General features: G+C 35.0%; 2 protein-coding genes across 2 annotated transcripts in view; one reads left to right on the top strand and one right to left on the bottom strand.

The window, feature by feature from the left end:
- Nucleotides 1-497, top strand: part of SLC5A12 (solute carrier family 5 member 12) — a 48,754-nt gene extending 48,257 nt beyond the window's left edge. The window contains exon 15 of the mRNA XM_065882178.1: nt 345-497. Coding sequence (XP_065738250.1) covers nt 345-497 — 153 coding nt within the window. The remainder of the gene's footprint in view (nt 1-344) is intronic.
- Nucleotides 498-11,550: 11,053 nt separating this feature from the next.
- ANO3 (anoctamin 3) overlaps nt 11,551-18,404 on the bottom strand; it is a 423,419-nt gene continuing 416,565 nt past the window's right edge. Inside the window, 3 exon segments of the mRNA XM_065883040.1 lie at nt 11,551-11,733; nt 16,717-16,822; nt 16,994-17,074. Of these exon segments, the coding sequence (XP_065739112.1) occupies nt 11,551-11,733; nt 16,717-16,822; nt 16,994-17,074 (370 nt within the window).

Genomic DNA, 18,404 nt, shown 5'->3' with positions numbered 1-18,404 from the left:
TGCACTAGATATATAAACCTCTTCACACCACACACTGATGTATTGTGAATGTTCAGTAAATTGTTCTTTCTGTTTTTATGATCATTAGAAGTAATACCTACATGGATTGAGGCATCAAAATTATCAGTTAGGAAGTGCCTTGGGTCAGTTATTTGTACTTATTTTCATATCTATCATTTCGTATTTATCTATCATTTATTTATTTCATGTTTATCTATCATTTAGTTATTTTCATATTTATCTATCATTTTTTTCCAAAGGGAGAGGCTAAGCAAGATTCCCTCAGTTTGATTTGGAATACATTAAGACTATCCCACTGATATGTGTCTTTCCATTTTCCTCAGGAAAACCTTGAGAATGGCAGTACCTGGAAACAAGGGGCTGAATCTGTCTTACGAAACGGCCTCAGGCGAGAAAGCCTGGTCCATGTTCCAGGCTATGATCCCAAGGACAAAAACTATGACAACATGGCTTTAGAGAAGATTACCCATTTCTAAGGCAACACACACACGCACACACACGTGCACACACACACACACACATGACACACACACAGCCCACATACTTCTTGCCCATTGGTTAGTAGACTTCCATACTTGCCCCTGCTAGAAGACAGGGATGTCTCATATGTATTTACACTTATTCAAGACCACAAATAACATGACTGTTCCCAAGAATATTCTACAGGTTATTCTTTGGAAGACCCCACTTTCAGGTGAGAAAAAACAGCCAAGCGTTAAATGCCCGGCAACTTCCTTTTTGAATAAACTAGGGCTTGACTTCATCATAGTGCAAGAATCAGTCTCCTTGCTTTGTGTTATAATAAAACTTCAGGGATTTTGTTTGTTGGGTTTTTCTGTAGTTTTTTTAAACCATCAAATATGTTGGAGTTTGCAGGAGGGGAGATACATATTAAATGCTTCTCTGCCACTGCTGATAAGACAAGGGAATGGCATCCACCCCAGCACCCCCCTTCACATATAAGTGAACTCATGTCACATCCCTGCATCCTGCAGGTGCAGTTAGAACACTTAACTGCTTTTTTTGTTTTGTTTTGTTTTTTTGCGGTACGCGGGCCTCTCACTGTTGTGGACTCTCCCGTTGCGGAGCACAGGCTCCGGACGCGCAGGCTCAGCGGCCATGGCTCACGGGCCCAACCACTCCGCGGCACGTGGGATCTTCCCGGACCCGGGTATGAACCCGTGTCTCCTGCATCGGCAGGCGGACTCTCAATCACTGCACCACCAGGGAAGCCCAGAGCACTTAACTGCTTTTGATCCCTCCCCCCAACCCACCCACACACCTTTAAGTCCTCTTCCAGTCATTCTTTCGATTACAAATGTCCTGACAAAGTCTTGAAATTAATTTTGCTCAGCAAAGGAGAGGCTGGTATGTTTGGTAAGTAGGAGTAATTATAACTAAATACTCTGCTCCCTTTGTGTTTTCAGTGTAGTATTTCTTCTTCCCTTCTATCACCTTACAATGAAAAATTCAGTCTGTGCTCAGTAAGAAGTCTGGAGTCTTTCTCTAGGGCTGGGTAAAGAGGAAAGGCACATCCTATAGGAAGCTGTTAGGACAATATTGTGTAAAAGAACCTTGCAGATAGCTTACCAGCCCACAGGGGATTTCAGTAGCCCTAGGGTCTTCTTTGGTGCCAAAGGCTTTGTCCACAGGATTTCTACTCTGTTTGTTCAGCTCACACCTGAAATCTCAAGCATTCCATCAGGCTAAGGTGACAGAAGTAAAGATCTTAGTAGTTGAACTCTAGAAAATAATTGCTAAAGTTCTGGAGTGAGAGGGGACCACAGATCAAGATCTGAATTAATAAATGGAGAGGCAGTGAAAGCTTTTTGAAAGAAGCAAAGAAATAAAATCCTTAAAGGGTAAAAAAGAACCAGTGCCATATGGGCTAGATCAGAGGAAAGATAGTAGGAAACAAACCAATGTCTCAGTGTCAGGTATATTAGGGCAGGTGACAGATATTTATTTTGGTGGCCAGGTAAGATCAAGAGGCCTAGAAAGAATATGTGTCAGCAAAGTAAGAAGAAACGGTCCAAATAGGCAGGGATAAGGAGTCCCAAAGGCTGGGTGGTTTAAATGTTACCCAGAAGGAGAAAACTTTAAAAGAAGCATGAGATAGGGGGAAAATTTTTATGAAACTGGTGTTTATTAATAGGGAGAGAAGGTAAAAAGAGGGGAAAAATAATCAATAGAAGAATTTTAAAAATAGCTGGAGTTTATAAGCCACAGTCCATTGCTTGCCTTCTCTTCTCCAGTCTCAAAGAGGAGAGGAAATAATAGGAGAGGAAGAGAAAATTGGGCTGTGGTTTACAAGAGAAACAAGAAAAATACACTCTGAAAAAGGAGGAAAGAAGTGAAAAGGGAGTACACTGAGGAAAATACCTGAAAATGAGAAGGAAAAGAATTTCTAAAAACGTTTTTGAGGTCCAGCAAGTTAATGAAGGTATTGATCTAAGTATTTGCAAATTGAGAAGTGTAATTACTTTCCAAATGATTTAGGAGTTAGGACATTTTTATCAATTAGAACTTCAGAAATACATTAGATGAGTGTTGAAATCTGGGCCAAACCTCACTGTCTTGGTCAATATGATAGAGAAGGAAAAAAAAAACAAAACCCTGAGGATAAGAATTAGATTAACAGTAGCTATATATATATATATATATATATATATATATATATATATATATACACACTATATGTATATATGCACTATATATATAGTAGCAATATATATGAAATTTATATATATATATATATATATAGTAGCCATATATATATGAAATTTGGAATACAACTTTCACTTGGAATTCCACAAAACCAAAATGTACCATATAGTTTTTCATTTTACTCACAAATTATCCTACAGATATTTCACTAGCTCAGTACTTTCCCAGAAAGTTTTTTGGATACTTTTTCTTTTTCAGTCACTAATTTTTTCACCCGGAGCATTATCAAAGCATAAAATGACTTGTACATGGAAAAGAGTACTTACTGTATTATTATAAAAATATCATGTGATGGAACCTATGGCATTCTGAGGTCACATTTCAGAGCTTTTAGAGGTCAGTATAGGTATCCTGCTTGATTCTTCCTGATTGAACAGATGCAAAATCTACCATTTTAGCTAGAGAGCAGATGGGGATCCACAGGGGAACCATCTTCCAGAGTACGTAGAAACTACATTTGCTGTGTAGTGAAGCAGACGGGAACTACAAGGGCAGAGTCAACAGATTTGCCCAGTCAGTCATAGCACACCTCTCCTCCCTCACTCCTCCCTAGGGATGTCAGCTCAGAGTTGTGTCAAGGCCGCAGGTGCAGTACAAAGTCTGTCCAGGGCTAAGTTCAAAGCCATAAAAATGGGTTAAATTTGTGGTTGGTTTTATCACAGAGTGAACAGGGATATTTTCAATAAGAGGGGCAATGAATGATGAGTTCCTAGGGTGGCCTAAAATGTGCCAAACTTGATGCCAGTCTCTATCTTTTAAACATACTCACAGATATGGGTAAAAATGGAACCGAATGACCTCAATGCCTCTTTCACTCATTCGGAATGAATTCGTTTTGATGACTGACATTCTCTTTGTCACCATTTGGAGCAAGGAGTACAGCTTATTGACTGAGGTGAAGGATTGGAGTCAAACGGCTTCAGGTTCAAATGTAAGCTCTAACAAAACTTATCTTGGTAATCTTGGGCAAGGCTTTTTGAACTTTACTTTATTCACAAATTAAAAGGAGCAAAAATTGTCCCTACTTAATGGGATTGTTGTGAGGATTTACAGAGGTAATCCTCTAAAGTAGTTAGCACGGTGACTGACCCGCATGGAACACTCAACTCTTGTTAGTCTGCAGTATATGAAGAAAATGGTATCCATTCCAGTATTCATTTTAAGTTAAATTGGTTCGCTGTTTCCCTTTAAGATTTTCAAGATACTGGTTTAGTATATGCATTACTGAATTAGTTTGAAATTAGAGATAACAAGATAAACATAATGCATTATATAAATTAAAAATCATGTCACATATTTTCAAACAGTAGCTCTTTTAATGCTGAGTTTAAATAAAATATGATTTTCCAGAGAGTAACTTTTCTGAAGATCTTAAATTCTCGAAAAAGGAAAAAAAAACTACTGTTATAAAGATAGACAGGTTTTATTACTGAAAAGTTCAATATTCATATCTATGATTTAAGTACTACATTTATAAATGTAAACCTTGATAAGTAAACAGCATCTCAACCCAAGTTTGCCACTCAATGCACAGGTAATGGCAACTGTGATTCTCTGAACAACAATGGAAGGGGGAGGACTTTTCCCTTTGTGTAATTCAAATAAATTTTCTTTAATATAAATTTCATTGTTTTGTGATTTTATATGGTTATACCATTTCTTTCTAAAGATAAAAACAAATAAACCACAGACCAGGGGGCTTTGTGAACAGTATTTCAAAGAGAGTATTATTGAAATATTTTTATGGTATTACAATCTTAATTAAACACTATTGCAAAGATCAGATCAGAAAATAGAAAACACAGAGGAGTCTCCCTTTAATTGTTCTTTTAGAAATAAATTCTTTTAAAATACTAGACAGTTTAGCTCTCCTTCTGTACATTTGTATATTTAGAAATCTCATGGCTCAATCTCAATATTGTAAGGTAAATAGGTTTTCTGTAGAGTTAACCTCTTTTATTCAGCATTAATAACCTTGAAGTATTGATATAATCTATTTTCAAACAAATAAAATTTAACTGATATTACCAATGATGTATATTAAAATGATACAAAAATTTAAATTAAGCAAGCGTAACTAGTAATTGATTGTAAATCACCTAATGGGTTATTTTAACTGTAATTCTTGGAAAGAGTTAATGCCATTATTTCCTCCTCCATTCCAATCTCCTGACCAAACCAATCTAGATTTGTAAACACCTATGTGAATAACAAACACTCATAAGCCCAACTTTCTTTTACTGCACTTTTGGTATTTGAAATATCAAGCTATCTTCACAAGACAGATGTAAGGTTGTAAATGTTTGGCTACTTAATCACAAAATGGCCCTCACTTGGGATGTCAGTATATCAGTGGCTCTCTCACTATACTCTCATGACAAATTAGAAAAACAATCCTGCTCTATAATGGAAAATATTAGTTGATAATGATATTTCTGAACATCAACAGGAAATTTAAGATGATATTTTTGTATTTCCAAAATTGTATGCAGCTTTCTCATAGAGCCCTGGAATACCACTAAATTTAATACTATATTTATATAACTAGTTAATTTTAGAAAAATGCCTATAGAATAAGTATAGATATATAATTATTTTAATTATTTCTTTTAAAAATAAGTGCAGATTGAAGTGCATTCAAGTGATTAATGTGAATATTCTCTACAGGGTTAGGAGTGGGGTGCAAAATAGTTATTTTCCCTAAAGTCTTTTATTTAAACAATATAGTAAGGCAGGTCTACCAAGTGACCAAGTAAACATATGTCAAAATAAGGTTGACATATTGTTATATAACATGACATCTTTTTCAGTGTTTTCGATAATGTCTATAACATTTGGGCTACCCAGGGCTTCACACACACACACACACACACACACACACACACACACACACGTAAACATTAAGAAGATTTTATGACAATACAATAGGTTACTATATATCAAGAAAAGCAATATACAATGGTGATATCATTTATGGACTTGACCTATTTGTCCTCAGGAATTTCCAGAAACAACAATTCATCTGTTTTTTAAAAATGTTATAGCAAGTGTGTACACAGGTGTTCATAACACACAGTTCTTAACTATAGAGTCTGCTTTGACACATTTGAAAAACCAAGAATAATTTCATGTAGTGTATTGATTTCATGCCCCCTAATGTAACTGCCATGTAAGAAAATTAATGATCAATCCCGAAATTGCTTATTTGTAACAGTATAATACAGTCAGGCAGAATTTGTAGAGAACTGAGCAATCAGACCATGTTATTGACTGATTCAGAATCTACATTATAAAGGTTTATGAATCTTTATTGTTCAGTTCTTTCAATAATGTTGACGAAGACACCATCTAAAAAATTGATTCAGTTGATTTCAACAGAGCAAAGAGCTTCCTTAAATTGGCTTTAAAATTTCTTCTGAGAGTTTGGAAAGAATGTTTTTAATGATTAACAATCGGCATTGTTAAGATTCATATTTTTAAGATTTTCAGAGGAAATATTGAGAGTAAAAGGAAAAAACTCAATGTTTATATAATCATCTGGCTAAATATATGGTTGCAACATAATTTCTCATATTGAGAATGAAAACACTTGGAGAAATCCAGTCTGTCTCTTCTGGCCTTCCCCAAATTCCCTCTTCAATTACTCTAGTCTTCAAGGACTCTAATAGTTCTTTCCTACTTGAAAATTACAATATAGAGGCCAATAACCACCTGTCCTAGGAAGATAAAATTTCACACTTATTTTAAGTGCATTTTCATCTTCAACACTGAAAATTGAGACGTTTATTCTTTGGCTAGAGTTGTCACTGAAATCTAAGCATACTAGATTTAGCTTCAAAAGTCTTAAAATAGACAAGAAAAAGAAAAAGGAAAACAAGACAAAAACCTTTCATTTCTTCTTCACGTTAAAAGATTAACTAAATTGCAATTGTTTCTCAGTCAGAAAGAAGGCAGGGTGTGCTGACTGCAGATACCGAATAAGAATCCACAAAATAGACATTTTTACTTTGGTAGGAAAGTCTCTGTGTGCCCCAACACACCAACCCCAAAACATTGCTTCCACAATTACCTTTGCCATCAGAATTTTCTGGCCACTCAATCCCCCTCTTCTCACTTAGAGAACAGCATCAAAAATTTACAACGGGTCAAAATCAGTGGGAAAATCTGCGCACACTGCTTGTTAGAAAAGATACTAAATTTGGTCTAAAGTGTTTACCTGGTGGCATTGAGCGGCATTGACAAAATAATTATAAAGGTTTTGAGGCAGCTTAAATACCACAGGGGGGCTAGCCATCCACATGACAATTATTCTTGTGGGGAATATCTAAATGGATCTCATTCCGTTTTATTTTTCAACTAATAAATATAGGAAATGTTTGCTTTCTGAAAAACAGAGCAAAGATACTGCTTTTCCCACAGAAAGAGTAAGAACTGAGATAGAAATAAATATTCTGAAGAAGTCAATGCCAGCATATGCCTGAAAATCTCATCCCCTTCCTTCTTAGGAAAAGAGGGAAAGCAGAATCGACCTAGCTGACTGTCTAGTGTACAAGGCTCCCACTTTGGGATAGTTGTACATGGAACAGTAGTTTTTTTCTAGGGAAAATGTGCTGGAGCACACATTGGTAGTCATAAAGTTGTAAGGTAGGATGTATAGGCTTCTTCTCCCTGATGGTAGATTTTGATGGTCCAGGAAATTGGATCTGGTCTCAAACAATGAGTCTCCTCTCCCAATCTGTCTGCTTTATTTTACTTTCTTGAAAAAGATGCCTTAATGTGAAATGTGGCTAGGATGCAGTGGCTCTAATATTGGCATTCTCCAGAAAGAAAACCATCAAATGTGGTCGTGGGTGTGGTTTCTGAGATGAACCCAGATAGCAAGTACTCTTGAAGGTAACTTAACACCACTACAAGTATGTAAATCCTAGCTAGCAAGAACCTAAGCTGATCAATGATTCAAGCTAAAGCCCAATCAATTTTCCCTTTGGACTATGTTTTGTTGGCACATTTCATTTTGAACAGAAATGTCTGTAGGGGAATGCTCACCTTTCCATTAGAAGTTGAGTTTTCTAGGCCATTCCTAAAATGTTTTCTTTTCACCTACTGAGGATAACAGGAAGGACATAAGATGTTAACTGATTCCCTGGATAAAATGTACAACTATTCCCAGAGTTTGGTTTAATACTGTGACTTGGGGGAAAATGGAGTGAAAATATCTGATGACTCTAACAGGACTGAGTTGGGCGTATCTCACAGAGAATAAGTGTTCACCAGTTCTTACATAATAAAAAGAATTCCTAGTCATGTGTATGGATGCATACACACACACACACACGCATACACACAAACACACCCTGGGTCTACAACTCCCTGTCCCCAGTTGACAGACTAATCAATTCAGCCTTATCAGTTAAGCAACTCTACACAACCTGGATTTTCAACTTTGACCACCAAGTTGAGAAAAAAATGGGCAATTTGGTAGCCTCATATCGATAGTTGGCCCAATATCTCCTCTTTCCTTGGCATGAATTATATCTGCTAAAATTCCTGTTCCAGGGAGATTTTGATGGTGATTGATAGAGCCAGCACAAGTGTGAAAAAAGAAAATGCTGTGTGACAGAAGAACTGATCAAGCTTCCTCCCCCAACTTTGCGAACACAAAGCATTATTAGGATCAATGTGATACTCCACCTGCACTTTATGTGCAAATGCCTTGACGATGACAATGAGCTTATCGGAAGACACAGAGTCAAACCTTTTCAAGAGTGGGGAAGGGCCCACGAGAATAGGAAACTACTGCCTTGGAGAGCTAAAGAGTGAGCGATCCCCTCTCCCCATACATGCTCAACAAATCCCAACTTAATACTTAAAAAACAAGCAGGATTAAATTTAACATGCAGATTACAGGAAAAAATACCATATCACATGAAAATTTATTGAGTGAAAAAGATTCCTTTTCATTGCATTATACAACAGATAAGAGTCATTCTGGAAGAATGTGCAGCATTCAGAAGTTGTATCTCATCATGCAGTCACTCAGGAGCATTTTATCTCAAAGTGCGTGCACAGACTCAGACAACTGCAAACTAGTTCAGCTATGACCTAGAGCGATTTCCCACATACTGTACTATGAAAATGCTTCAGCTTTGTGCAACTTGTCAAGGCTGACTGCATGCACATATATATATTATTTATTTGTTTGAAAAGACAACAATTTAGAATAAGAAAATATATAAGCAGCATTCATGTAATACAGATTTCCTGAGAATAGTGTGTGTCGTATAAATCTTTGAGAAATAATTTGTATTCATTTGAAAACCATGATATAAAACATTTCTCTCAATTAAAGCAGAGTCTTCTAAAACTGATATACCCATGAGGGGCTGTCAATATTTTGATGTCAACAATGAGGAAGGCATAGCTAGATTCTACTGCATTGTTTCACAAAAGGAAAATTTCAGATAATTTTTTCATTGTTTCTCTATTTTTCCATCGGTTTCAAAATATATCAGAGAAAGCATTTTCTAAATCAATGTATTGTAATTTTTTATTAAAAACACCTTTCTCTTTTCATGTTTTTCTCTCTAGTAATCGATATGGTTATATAAAAATAACTCAGAAAGAGAAGAATTCTCAAGGACAGAGCTATCATTATTCTTTGCTATAAGACAAATGTCTTTGTCTGTGTCCCTAATTTAGAAAGGGACATAAATGTCAGGTTCATTCATGTCTTCAACAGGCATAAAGAGTATTTATCCTCAGGCATGTGTATACATTTAACTAACAACAACAAAAAAGGAAAGGCAGATGCTACAAAAATGGAGGCGTTCAAAGCTCCTTCACGGAGTTAGTAGAATTAGTTGCTATGAATAAGCAGATGGCAGAAACAAAACCTCTCTGGAATCTGAATGGAAGAATCCCTTGTGGCAAGGGAGTGGGAGGGAAATCTAGAGTCTGAGGTTCTTCCCCTTGTTCAGTCAGAGGGCAAGCAGGGAAGCGAATAGTTCTGACAAAAACCAATCAACCAACCAACAACTATAATCTATCAGCTTTTCCCTGGAGTGAAAGAAGGAAAGGTCAAAAAAAATTTCAGTGTTAAAATTATAAAAATAGTTTTCTAGTTAAGAGAAACTTTATACTTTTCTTGCTAGAGAAACCCTTGCATATATATTACAAAGTAGCTTTATTCCCATTGGGTTTAATCTGATCTTTATAAAATTTGGAAATAACTGTACTTTGTTAAATTGCACAAAAAATAATCACATATTTGTATGATTATGTATTCCTCATCCCATTCCCCGGGGAAGAAAACTGAGATTAGCTTTGTTTTGCAAGAAAAAGTGTCTTGATTTCTACCATATATTTTCTTAATTCAACTCTTCTCTTCGTTCCCATCCTGCTCCCATAGTTTATGCCTCCACCAGACTTTCTTTAGTTGAATGCGTCATCATTCCTACAACATCAGCCTGTGAACATTCACACTCACAGATACAGAGTTCAGAGAAACAGCAACTCCACAACAAAGCAAAAATGATGTCTTGCACAATTAATTTGACTTTGTTTCTAGTGAGTTTTCAAAAATAAACCAAACCAATCTACCAAAGAAATAATAACAGAAAACTCCCTTCAGTGATGAAAAGAAAGTAAAACTCAAAAAAAGTATGTTTTTTACAAATAATATAAATTTATATTCATGCATTGTTTTCATCAGCTCAGGAGCAAGAGTGCACATTGTTGGAAAAGCTTAAGTGTTGCAAAGCATCTGGCTTCTGTTTTCCTGAATAAATAAGCCACAATGGCGTACTGTGTAACTGGTCTCAGAGCTGCATGAATTGTAACTTGCATTCCATATTGTTCAGGTGCAAAGGTACAAGGAAAACCAACATATTTACAGCATTTCAAGTTATTCTGTGAGAGTGTTGTAATAAATCAGGGAGGTGGAAATTAAATATACTATAAAACAGCTTTCCACAGTAAAATATGGATTCATCATGTTCCAAATGATATGAGAACACGCATCCATATTTTAGAACTCTGTGGCTCTATTGGCATTTAGCAAAAAAAAAAAAAAAATGCAGTAAAACTGAATCTGCCAGTGATAAAACAGATTAGAATGTAGCCAATGCAATAGAATATTATTTCAATGAATGGTATTCTTTTTGGAGTCTTAGATTTTTGGTTTGACTACTAAAGATGTGCAACTCTTCAACTGCATAGTCACTGTAAAGCAGCATAAGTTCCCTGTGGCACAGATCCAAAATCTCAGCAAGAAATCAGGGAAATTCCTATGAAACAGTAAGCTGAAGGGACATGGAGTTCAGGCAGCAAAGGTAATAACTGATTTGCCATTTCTTGTAAGTATCTCAACTCAGCCTAAGGTTCCAAAGACATCCAAAGATTAGTATGTGGGTGAGGACCACATGATACTTTAAGTCATGCCTGGCTTGTGTACATTTACATGGAAATCTGTCTCTAGAAACCTAATCATCACCCTTCCTATTACACTGCGGCTGATGGAAGGTGGAGGTTTCCAAACACACAACTCCCTGAGGCTGGTTCTGAGAATTAGATCCTGGCTTCCTGCAATGTCAATTTAACCATTTTTTTTAAGGTCATGGGTCATTTGTTTTCTTCCCTAGAAGCCTGGATATCTCAAATCCCAGAGATGGCTGTGATGCATTTCCAAGTAACATATTATACATATGTTTTGCCAGGTATGCCTTCCTCCTAGATCCCACCTAGAATTTGAAGTTGCCATCATGCCCACTAATGGTATTGCCCCTGCTGGGCAACAGGTATCAACTAAGGCCATTCATGGTGAACAGGGTGACCACTTTTTCTCCGTTGTTGTTGCAAATGTTCTAGTTCAGCCTCATACATCATTTCTTGGACTAAGTACTTCTCCCGTCGTATTCGGTCATATAGATTCTTTGGTACATCTGGAATCAGGTAGGCGATGAATGACTTGATTCCAAAAACAAGGTGCTGAAAATTTAAGAGAAGAAAGTACATTTTCAATGATTCTGAAATGCTAATTATTAAACAGAAGTCATGAACAATGTTGCATTTGCCTTACAATCAAGCATCGGAACTCAGTATGTTCCATCTAGAATATTAATATTTTCAAAATTATATTGGGAATACAATTATTGCCTTCTATCACATAAGTATTCCAACAAAGACATGTTGATGTCACCTTATAAACATTGAATGAATCTGAAATTCACACCTATAAAAACCTCATATATTATGCAATACTGTTACGATATGCTTTGTTATACACAGAGAGATCACGTACAGGGACAATCCTTGTTCGATAGATTATAATACACGGTGTACAAAACACACAGAATACAGTCCTGCCTGTGATGCTGGATTTGGACTCAACCCCCAGCACATACATGTTTCAGAATGTCTACTCTATTGAAAGCATATGTTATTATAACTGCTCTAAAATATCTTATCTCTATTAATTATTTATTCTATGATAAAAATAGATTTAAAAAATAAACTGATAAAAGTATTGTATTTAATAAAAGCAGGGACAAAAATCAGAAGGTAATACACCAGTGGTTAAAAGTACAGATGCTGACTGAGACTGCCTATGTTTGAACCCTACTCTGACACTCATTAGTTGTGTAACCTTATGCAAATCACCTATGTTCTCTATGTCTCAGCTCTAAAGTGATTCTAATAATAGTGTCTCTTAAAGGTTGGTATAAAAATTAAACAAGTAAATATATTTGAAAGGAGCGCTTCGCACAGTATAAGCACTACTTAAATATTATCTCCGACTATTATAAATGCATCCTATTTCTTTTCGCATGAACAATAAGTCTTTTAATTTCTCATGAAAGAAGAAAAATCTGATTGACAGACTTAGGATGATCTGTAGAAAAGAACCCATTCACCTAAAGGACTTTGCGACAGTAGTCTCTACGTGGAAAGGAAGAAGGCACTTTTAACTGGGCTTGCTATATGTGTCCCAGGACTGCACAGTATTGATAGATCATAGAAAAGCAGGTCATATTTTCCCATAGAGAAGCAGATCAAGAGCTTCTTTCCTGACCAAATATTTGATATTCACAGAAACAGCCAGCAATGTGACTCAAGAGTATAGATATAAAAATTAAAAACATTTGTTACAAATTAAATTAGTAAGAAAGAATATGCTCCAAGTCCTATACGATAGTAATAGAGAAACCTATAAACTGATTCACAGAAAGTTTGATATGCAAGGAAGGCTTAATATTAAAAAGGAGATCTATTTTTTTTAAAGCTAGCGTTTGATACCCATTTATCAAGAAACGATCATAACCAATCATCTTAAACAAAAAACCTACAGTAGATATCATACTTAAAAAAAAAAACAGAAGTATTTCCACTGAAGTTGGAAAAAAGACATGTTTGTTCACACCGCTGCTATTCAACACCATATTGAAGTTTCCAGCAACACAGTAAGGCAAACAAAAGCAATGAAACATAAACCTTGGAAGTAAACATACAAAACTTTTGTTATTTGCAGCTGGTATTATCATTTGGAAAGACAATCCCAACCAATTTAATAGACAGAATACTAGAACCAGTAAGATACTTAAACAAGGAGGTATGCTCATCTTAGAAAGATTATTTGTATTCCGGCAAAAATCAAGCGAATCATATAATGAAGTTTAAGACAGTACTCATAGCAGCAATAAAAATATCTATAAAGTTTCTAGAAATAAAAAGGTACAAATAAGTAAGAGAATATTTAAAAATCTATTAAAGGACATAAGAATGATTTGAATAAATTCTACATTCGTTAATGAAACAGCACAGATTTTGTAAATAAGTCAAAATTTGATTTCTACAAATGTAATTCTAACCAAAGTCCTTGCTCAATGTTCCAGGGAACCTGAAAAATGGCTTCTAAAATTTATATGAATGATTAATAACTCCAAATAGCTAAGATAATTTTTTAAAATAAGAGCAAGTGTGGCAGGGTGGGTGGTCACTTGCTTTATCAGATATGACATATTTAAATATTGCATTTAAATAGTGCAATAGTGATCCAGGAACAGACAAATGGAGTGATAAGTCAGAATACTGAGGCCAGAGATACACACATGACTACTTAGGAACTTGGAATATTACAGAGATGGATTTACAAATCAGTGGATAGATAATAGATGATTTAGTAAATAGCAGTACAAAAATTATTTCATTATATAGAGAATAACCTTTTCCCTCAGACTCTATAAAAACTCCTGTTATTAAAGACATGTGATAGGTAAGACTGTAAAGTTAATAGTAAAAAATGTAGTAGAATATCTTTTTGAACTGGAGATAAGGAAAATGTCCTAAATAAGCTATACAAAATAAGCACAAACCATAAAAGGAAAACAATGATGCGCTTGACTACATCAAAATTGAACATTATCTGCTTACAGATAAAGTTAATAGGTTATGGACAATGAGAAGATATCTGCTGTGTATATAACTGGTGAAGATTAATATGTAGAATATATAAGGAAATCATAAAATTTGGTAACTCAACCAAAAATGGTTCAAGGTTATAAATTTACAAAAAAATGAAGCCCAAATGGCTTTCTAGTACTAAAAGTGATGGTCAGTGTCATTAGTAAACAGACTAAAACAAAAAAAATTAAAGCAAAATATTACCTTACTCTTATACAACTGCAAAATGTTAGAAATTCAGATACTATGAAAATCTGGTGAAAATCCAAGAGAATTTTGAAGAGCAATCTGTTGGTATTACATGAAACCGAGTACATGTATAAGCTAACAATTCCACACCTGAGTAAGATACTCCTTAAAAACCCTTAAATATGTTTACAAGGTAACATGCCCAAGATTCTTAATAAAAGATTTATTGAAGTAGAGAGCATTATTGTAGGTCTAAGCACCTATCCTTAGGGGAATATGGTATTTAATTTTGATGAAATATCATAAATAGACAAAAGAAATTATAAATCTCATGGATAGATGTCTCTCTAGATCTGAAAAAGTATAATGGGTAAGAGATAAAAATGAATTATTATATAATACCATTGAGGTAATTTTGGAAAACAATACTTAAAATAATACTATATATATATATATATATACACATACACACACACATATATATTCAATATACTTATAAACAAACATATATTCAAATAAAGATGTGGAAAATCTTCCACAGAAGAAAAGACAGTGGGTGCTTTTGGAGTGGGTGGGTAATGGGGAATGAAGAGGAAAAAAAAAAAAGAAGGAATCATTGGGCTTATGCATCCATGATGGTAGGTCGCTGTTAATTGAGGCATTTGATTAAGTCTTTCTACCTGAGCTCCAAAAGAAGATGAAGAAGAAAAAAGTGTACATTTTAACACACACAATAAAAAAGACTTTTTGGAATCATTGGATTGGAAATATGCTTTAAACTCTTTTGCTACCTATAATAAAATAGAAAGTCAAACTTCATCAGGAGACATTTTTATAGGCCCATAGAGTCACTAAATAATAGAATTTAGTCCTGGATTAAACCTTATTTCATATGCAAAAAGTCTTATGTATGGCTATCTTTTTCTCTCCATAATTTTGGCCATAGGAAACAGATGCATTTAAAGTTTTTCCATAGACCTTAGTGAGTAGATACTCAATATATTCCAGTGCTAAGTTCTTCACTGTATCAAGCTGGTTATTTTTTAAGCAAGGCAATAATACTGTAGCTTCTCCAAAATTTCTTCACAGACTACAATCTAAAATCATTGCATGACTCTGATCATCAAAATCTGTGCACGTTTTATAAAAGTGTTCTCAGGCATAATTTATAGAACTATGCACTGTTGCTGTACAAATACACATGATCAACTATAATTAGAGTTGATTGTTCAGAAAATAAGTCTCTCCACCCCGATGAATAAATATGGGTTCTTTTGTTAGATGATGAAAACCAACCTTACTTTTTAAATTTGGTTATTAGGAGACTCAAAACTAAGGTGTGGTAGAGTTGATCTACAATGTTGTATTAGTTTCAGGTGTAAAGCAAAGTGATTCAGTTATACATACATATATATCTATTTTTTTCAGATTCTTTTCCCTTATAAGTTATTACAAAATATAGTTCCCTGTGCTATACACTAGGTCGTTTTGGTTATCTATTTTGTATATAGTAGTGTGAATATGTTAATCCCGAATTCCTAATTTATCCCTCCCCTTTCCCCTTTGGTAACCATAAGTTTGTCTTCTATGTTAGTGAGTCTGTTTCTGTTTTGTAAATGTTTATTTGTAGCATTTTTTTAGATTCCATAAGTAAGTGACATCATATGATATTTGTCTTTCTCTGTCTGGCTTACTTCACTTAGTATGATAATCTCTATATCCACTCGTGGACCTAGAGATTATCCTAGATTTATGATATAAATACTCTTTAACTTACATTATTCAGTTCTTGCTTTTTTGCATGTCATAGTGGTTTCCTTGTATCTGGAAACCACTATGAGGGACATACTCAAGTCCTATTTTGGAAGTCAGTGAGAAACTGACTTCAAAAAGGCAACTAGGGACTTCCCTGGTGGTCCAGTGGTAAAGAATCTGCCTTGCAGTGCAGGTGACACTGGTTCGATCCCTGGTCGGGGAACTAAGATCCCACATACCGCGGGGCAAATAAGGCCGCACGCCGCAAATGCTGAGCTCACGCGGCTCAACTAGAGAGCCTGCGTGCCACAAATTACAGAGCCCATGTGCCCTGGAACCTGCGAGTTACAACTAGAGAGAGAAAACCTGCACACTACAACTAGAGAGAAGCCCATGCACTGCAACAAAGAGCCCACATGCCTCAACAAAGATCCCTCATGCCACAGCTAAGACCTGACACAGCCAAAAATAAATAAATAAAAAATAAATCTTAAAAAAAAAAAAGGCAACTAATATATCAGTCAGAAAAGCGTTTACCTAGAGTAATTTTATCAGCCTGTGACTAACCTCAAACACAATAATGAAGGCCAATCTAGCAGCGAGGATATGCCAGTATTGTAGGGTAAATTCATAGGGCTTGGAACTCCAAGGAGGACCTCTGTAGTCTCTGTACCTAAAATCCACAAAAACAAAGAATTTGAAGAACAAAGACCAAAATGTGGAGGCCCCAAATGTTCTTAATTTGCCAGAACTCCAAAATGACAGTTTAAATGGACCCATTAGCATGAGGAGACAGAATGGTGAAAGCAAAAAGAAAAGATAACTATAATTTATAAGTAAATACCTGCAATAACCAGATTTTCCCATGCCAAGCTCACTCAGGTCAAAGAAGGATAGGCTATTGTTGACATATCCTGTTAAACAACTGGGAGAAGAGAAAAGAAAGCATGTGTGATTCAGAGATTCATGAATTTCTAGTCCAATTCCTTCATTACCAATGACAAGATTTAATAAGTGCCACTATGCCTTTCATTATAATTATAAACTCCTAGCAACTCAGCTCTCTGATTCTATTCTCTGACTCCCATTACATCTGTGACTATGCCTTAATGAGACAGACTCTTGCCTGCCATTTCCCTCCAATAGTTTCTATTTTGCCTTATCATTTGGCTTATGTTTTATTAAGTGTTTACTATTCACTAGGCATTGTGGTAATTACTTCCTATGCATTGAAACTGAATAAATATATATAAACATGTAACACGATTTGGATAATTAACATCAAACAGCCAATTGATAAACATGTTTATTTGTAATTTATTAACTTATTCAATACATATTTATGGAGGACCAATGATTTGTTAGAACAATTCTGGATGCTTGGTATTCAACAGTAAACAAAAAAGGCAAAATTCCCTACTCTAGTGGTTAGGTATTAAACTGTGATCAGGGTTAAGTTTTACAATAGCCTTAGAACATGTATATTATTATTATCTTCACCACATAGATAGAAGAACTAAGATTTACAGAGACTAAATGATTTTCTCTAGGCCTATAATTGTCAAAATTTCTGGTCTCAGATACCCTTTACATTTAAAAAAGCTGTTGAAGATCTCAAGGAGCTTTTTGCATAGGGGAATATCTATTGATATTTACCACATTAGAAATTGAAATTTATGTTCATTCATTTAAAATAGCTATCACATCCATTTAAATAATATGAATAACACATTTGAAAAATAGTTATATACTCCAAAAGAAAAAAACATAGCGAGAAGAATGACACTGATTTACATGTTTGCAAACACCTTAATGCCTGCCTTACTAGAAGACAGCTGGATACTCAAACCTACATTAGATCTATTGCAATATGTTGTTTTGGTTGAAGGGTAAGTAGAAAATCTGGCCTCATGCAGACAAGTAGGTGGAAGAAGGAAGACTATTTTAATATCATTTCAGATAAATGTCAATATTTTTCTTTGATATTATACCAAAGCTCTACCTGTGGTCATTTCTTAAAGTTTAGTTGTAAGGTGGAATCTTCGTGTAACTGAACTTTCATATGCATCGTTCCATATGGATTTTGCATTAAAATCCATAGGTCTATCTTGTACTTTGAATTCGTCATTTATCCATGCAAGATTTTGTAACATCAAATTAGGGCCATTTGGAGAACATGTGTTCCCTGAATTATGCAGATCTTCCAAATGTTGATATATTTTTACTATAGACCATGAAAAAGCACAATTGTTAAT

The sequence above is a fragment of the Phocoena phocoena genome, chromosome 8 (genome assembly GCF_963924675.1).
Source record: "Phocoena phocoena chromosome 8, mPhoPho1.1, whole genome shotgun sequence".
Lineage (NCBI taxonomy): Eukaryota > Metazoa > Chordata > Mammalia > Artiodactyla > Phocoenidae > Phocoena > Phocoena phocoena.
The sequence above is the reverse complement of the archived record's forward strand: the minus strand, read 5'-3'. Positions and strand labels throughout refer to the sequence as shown.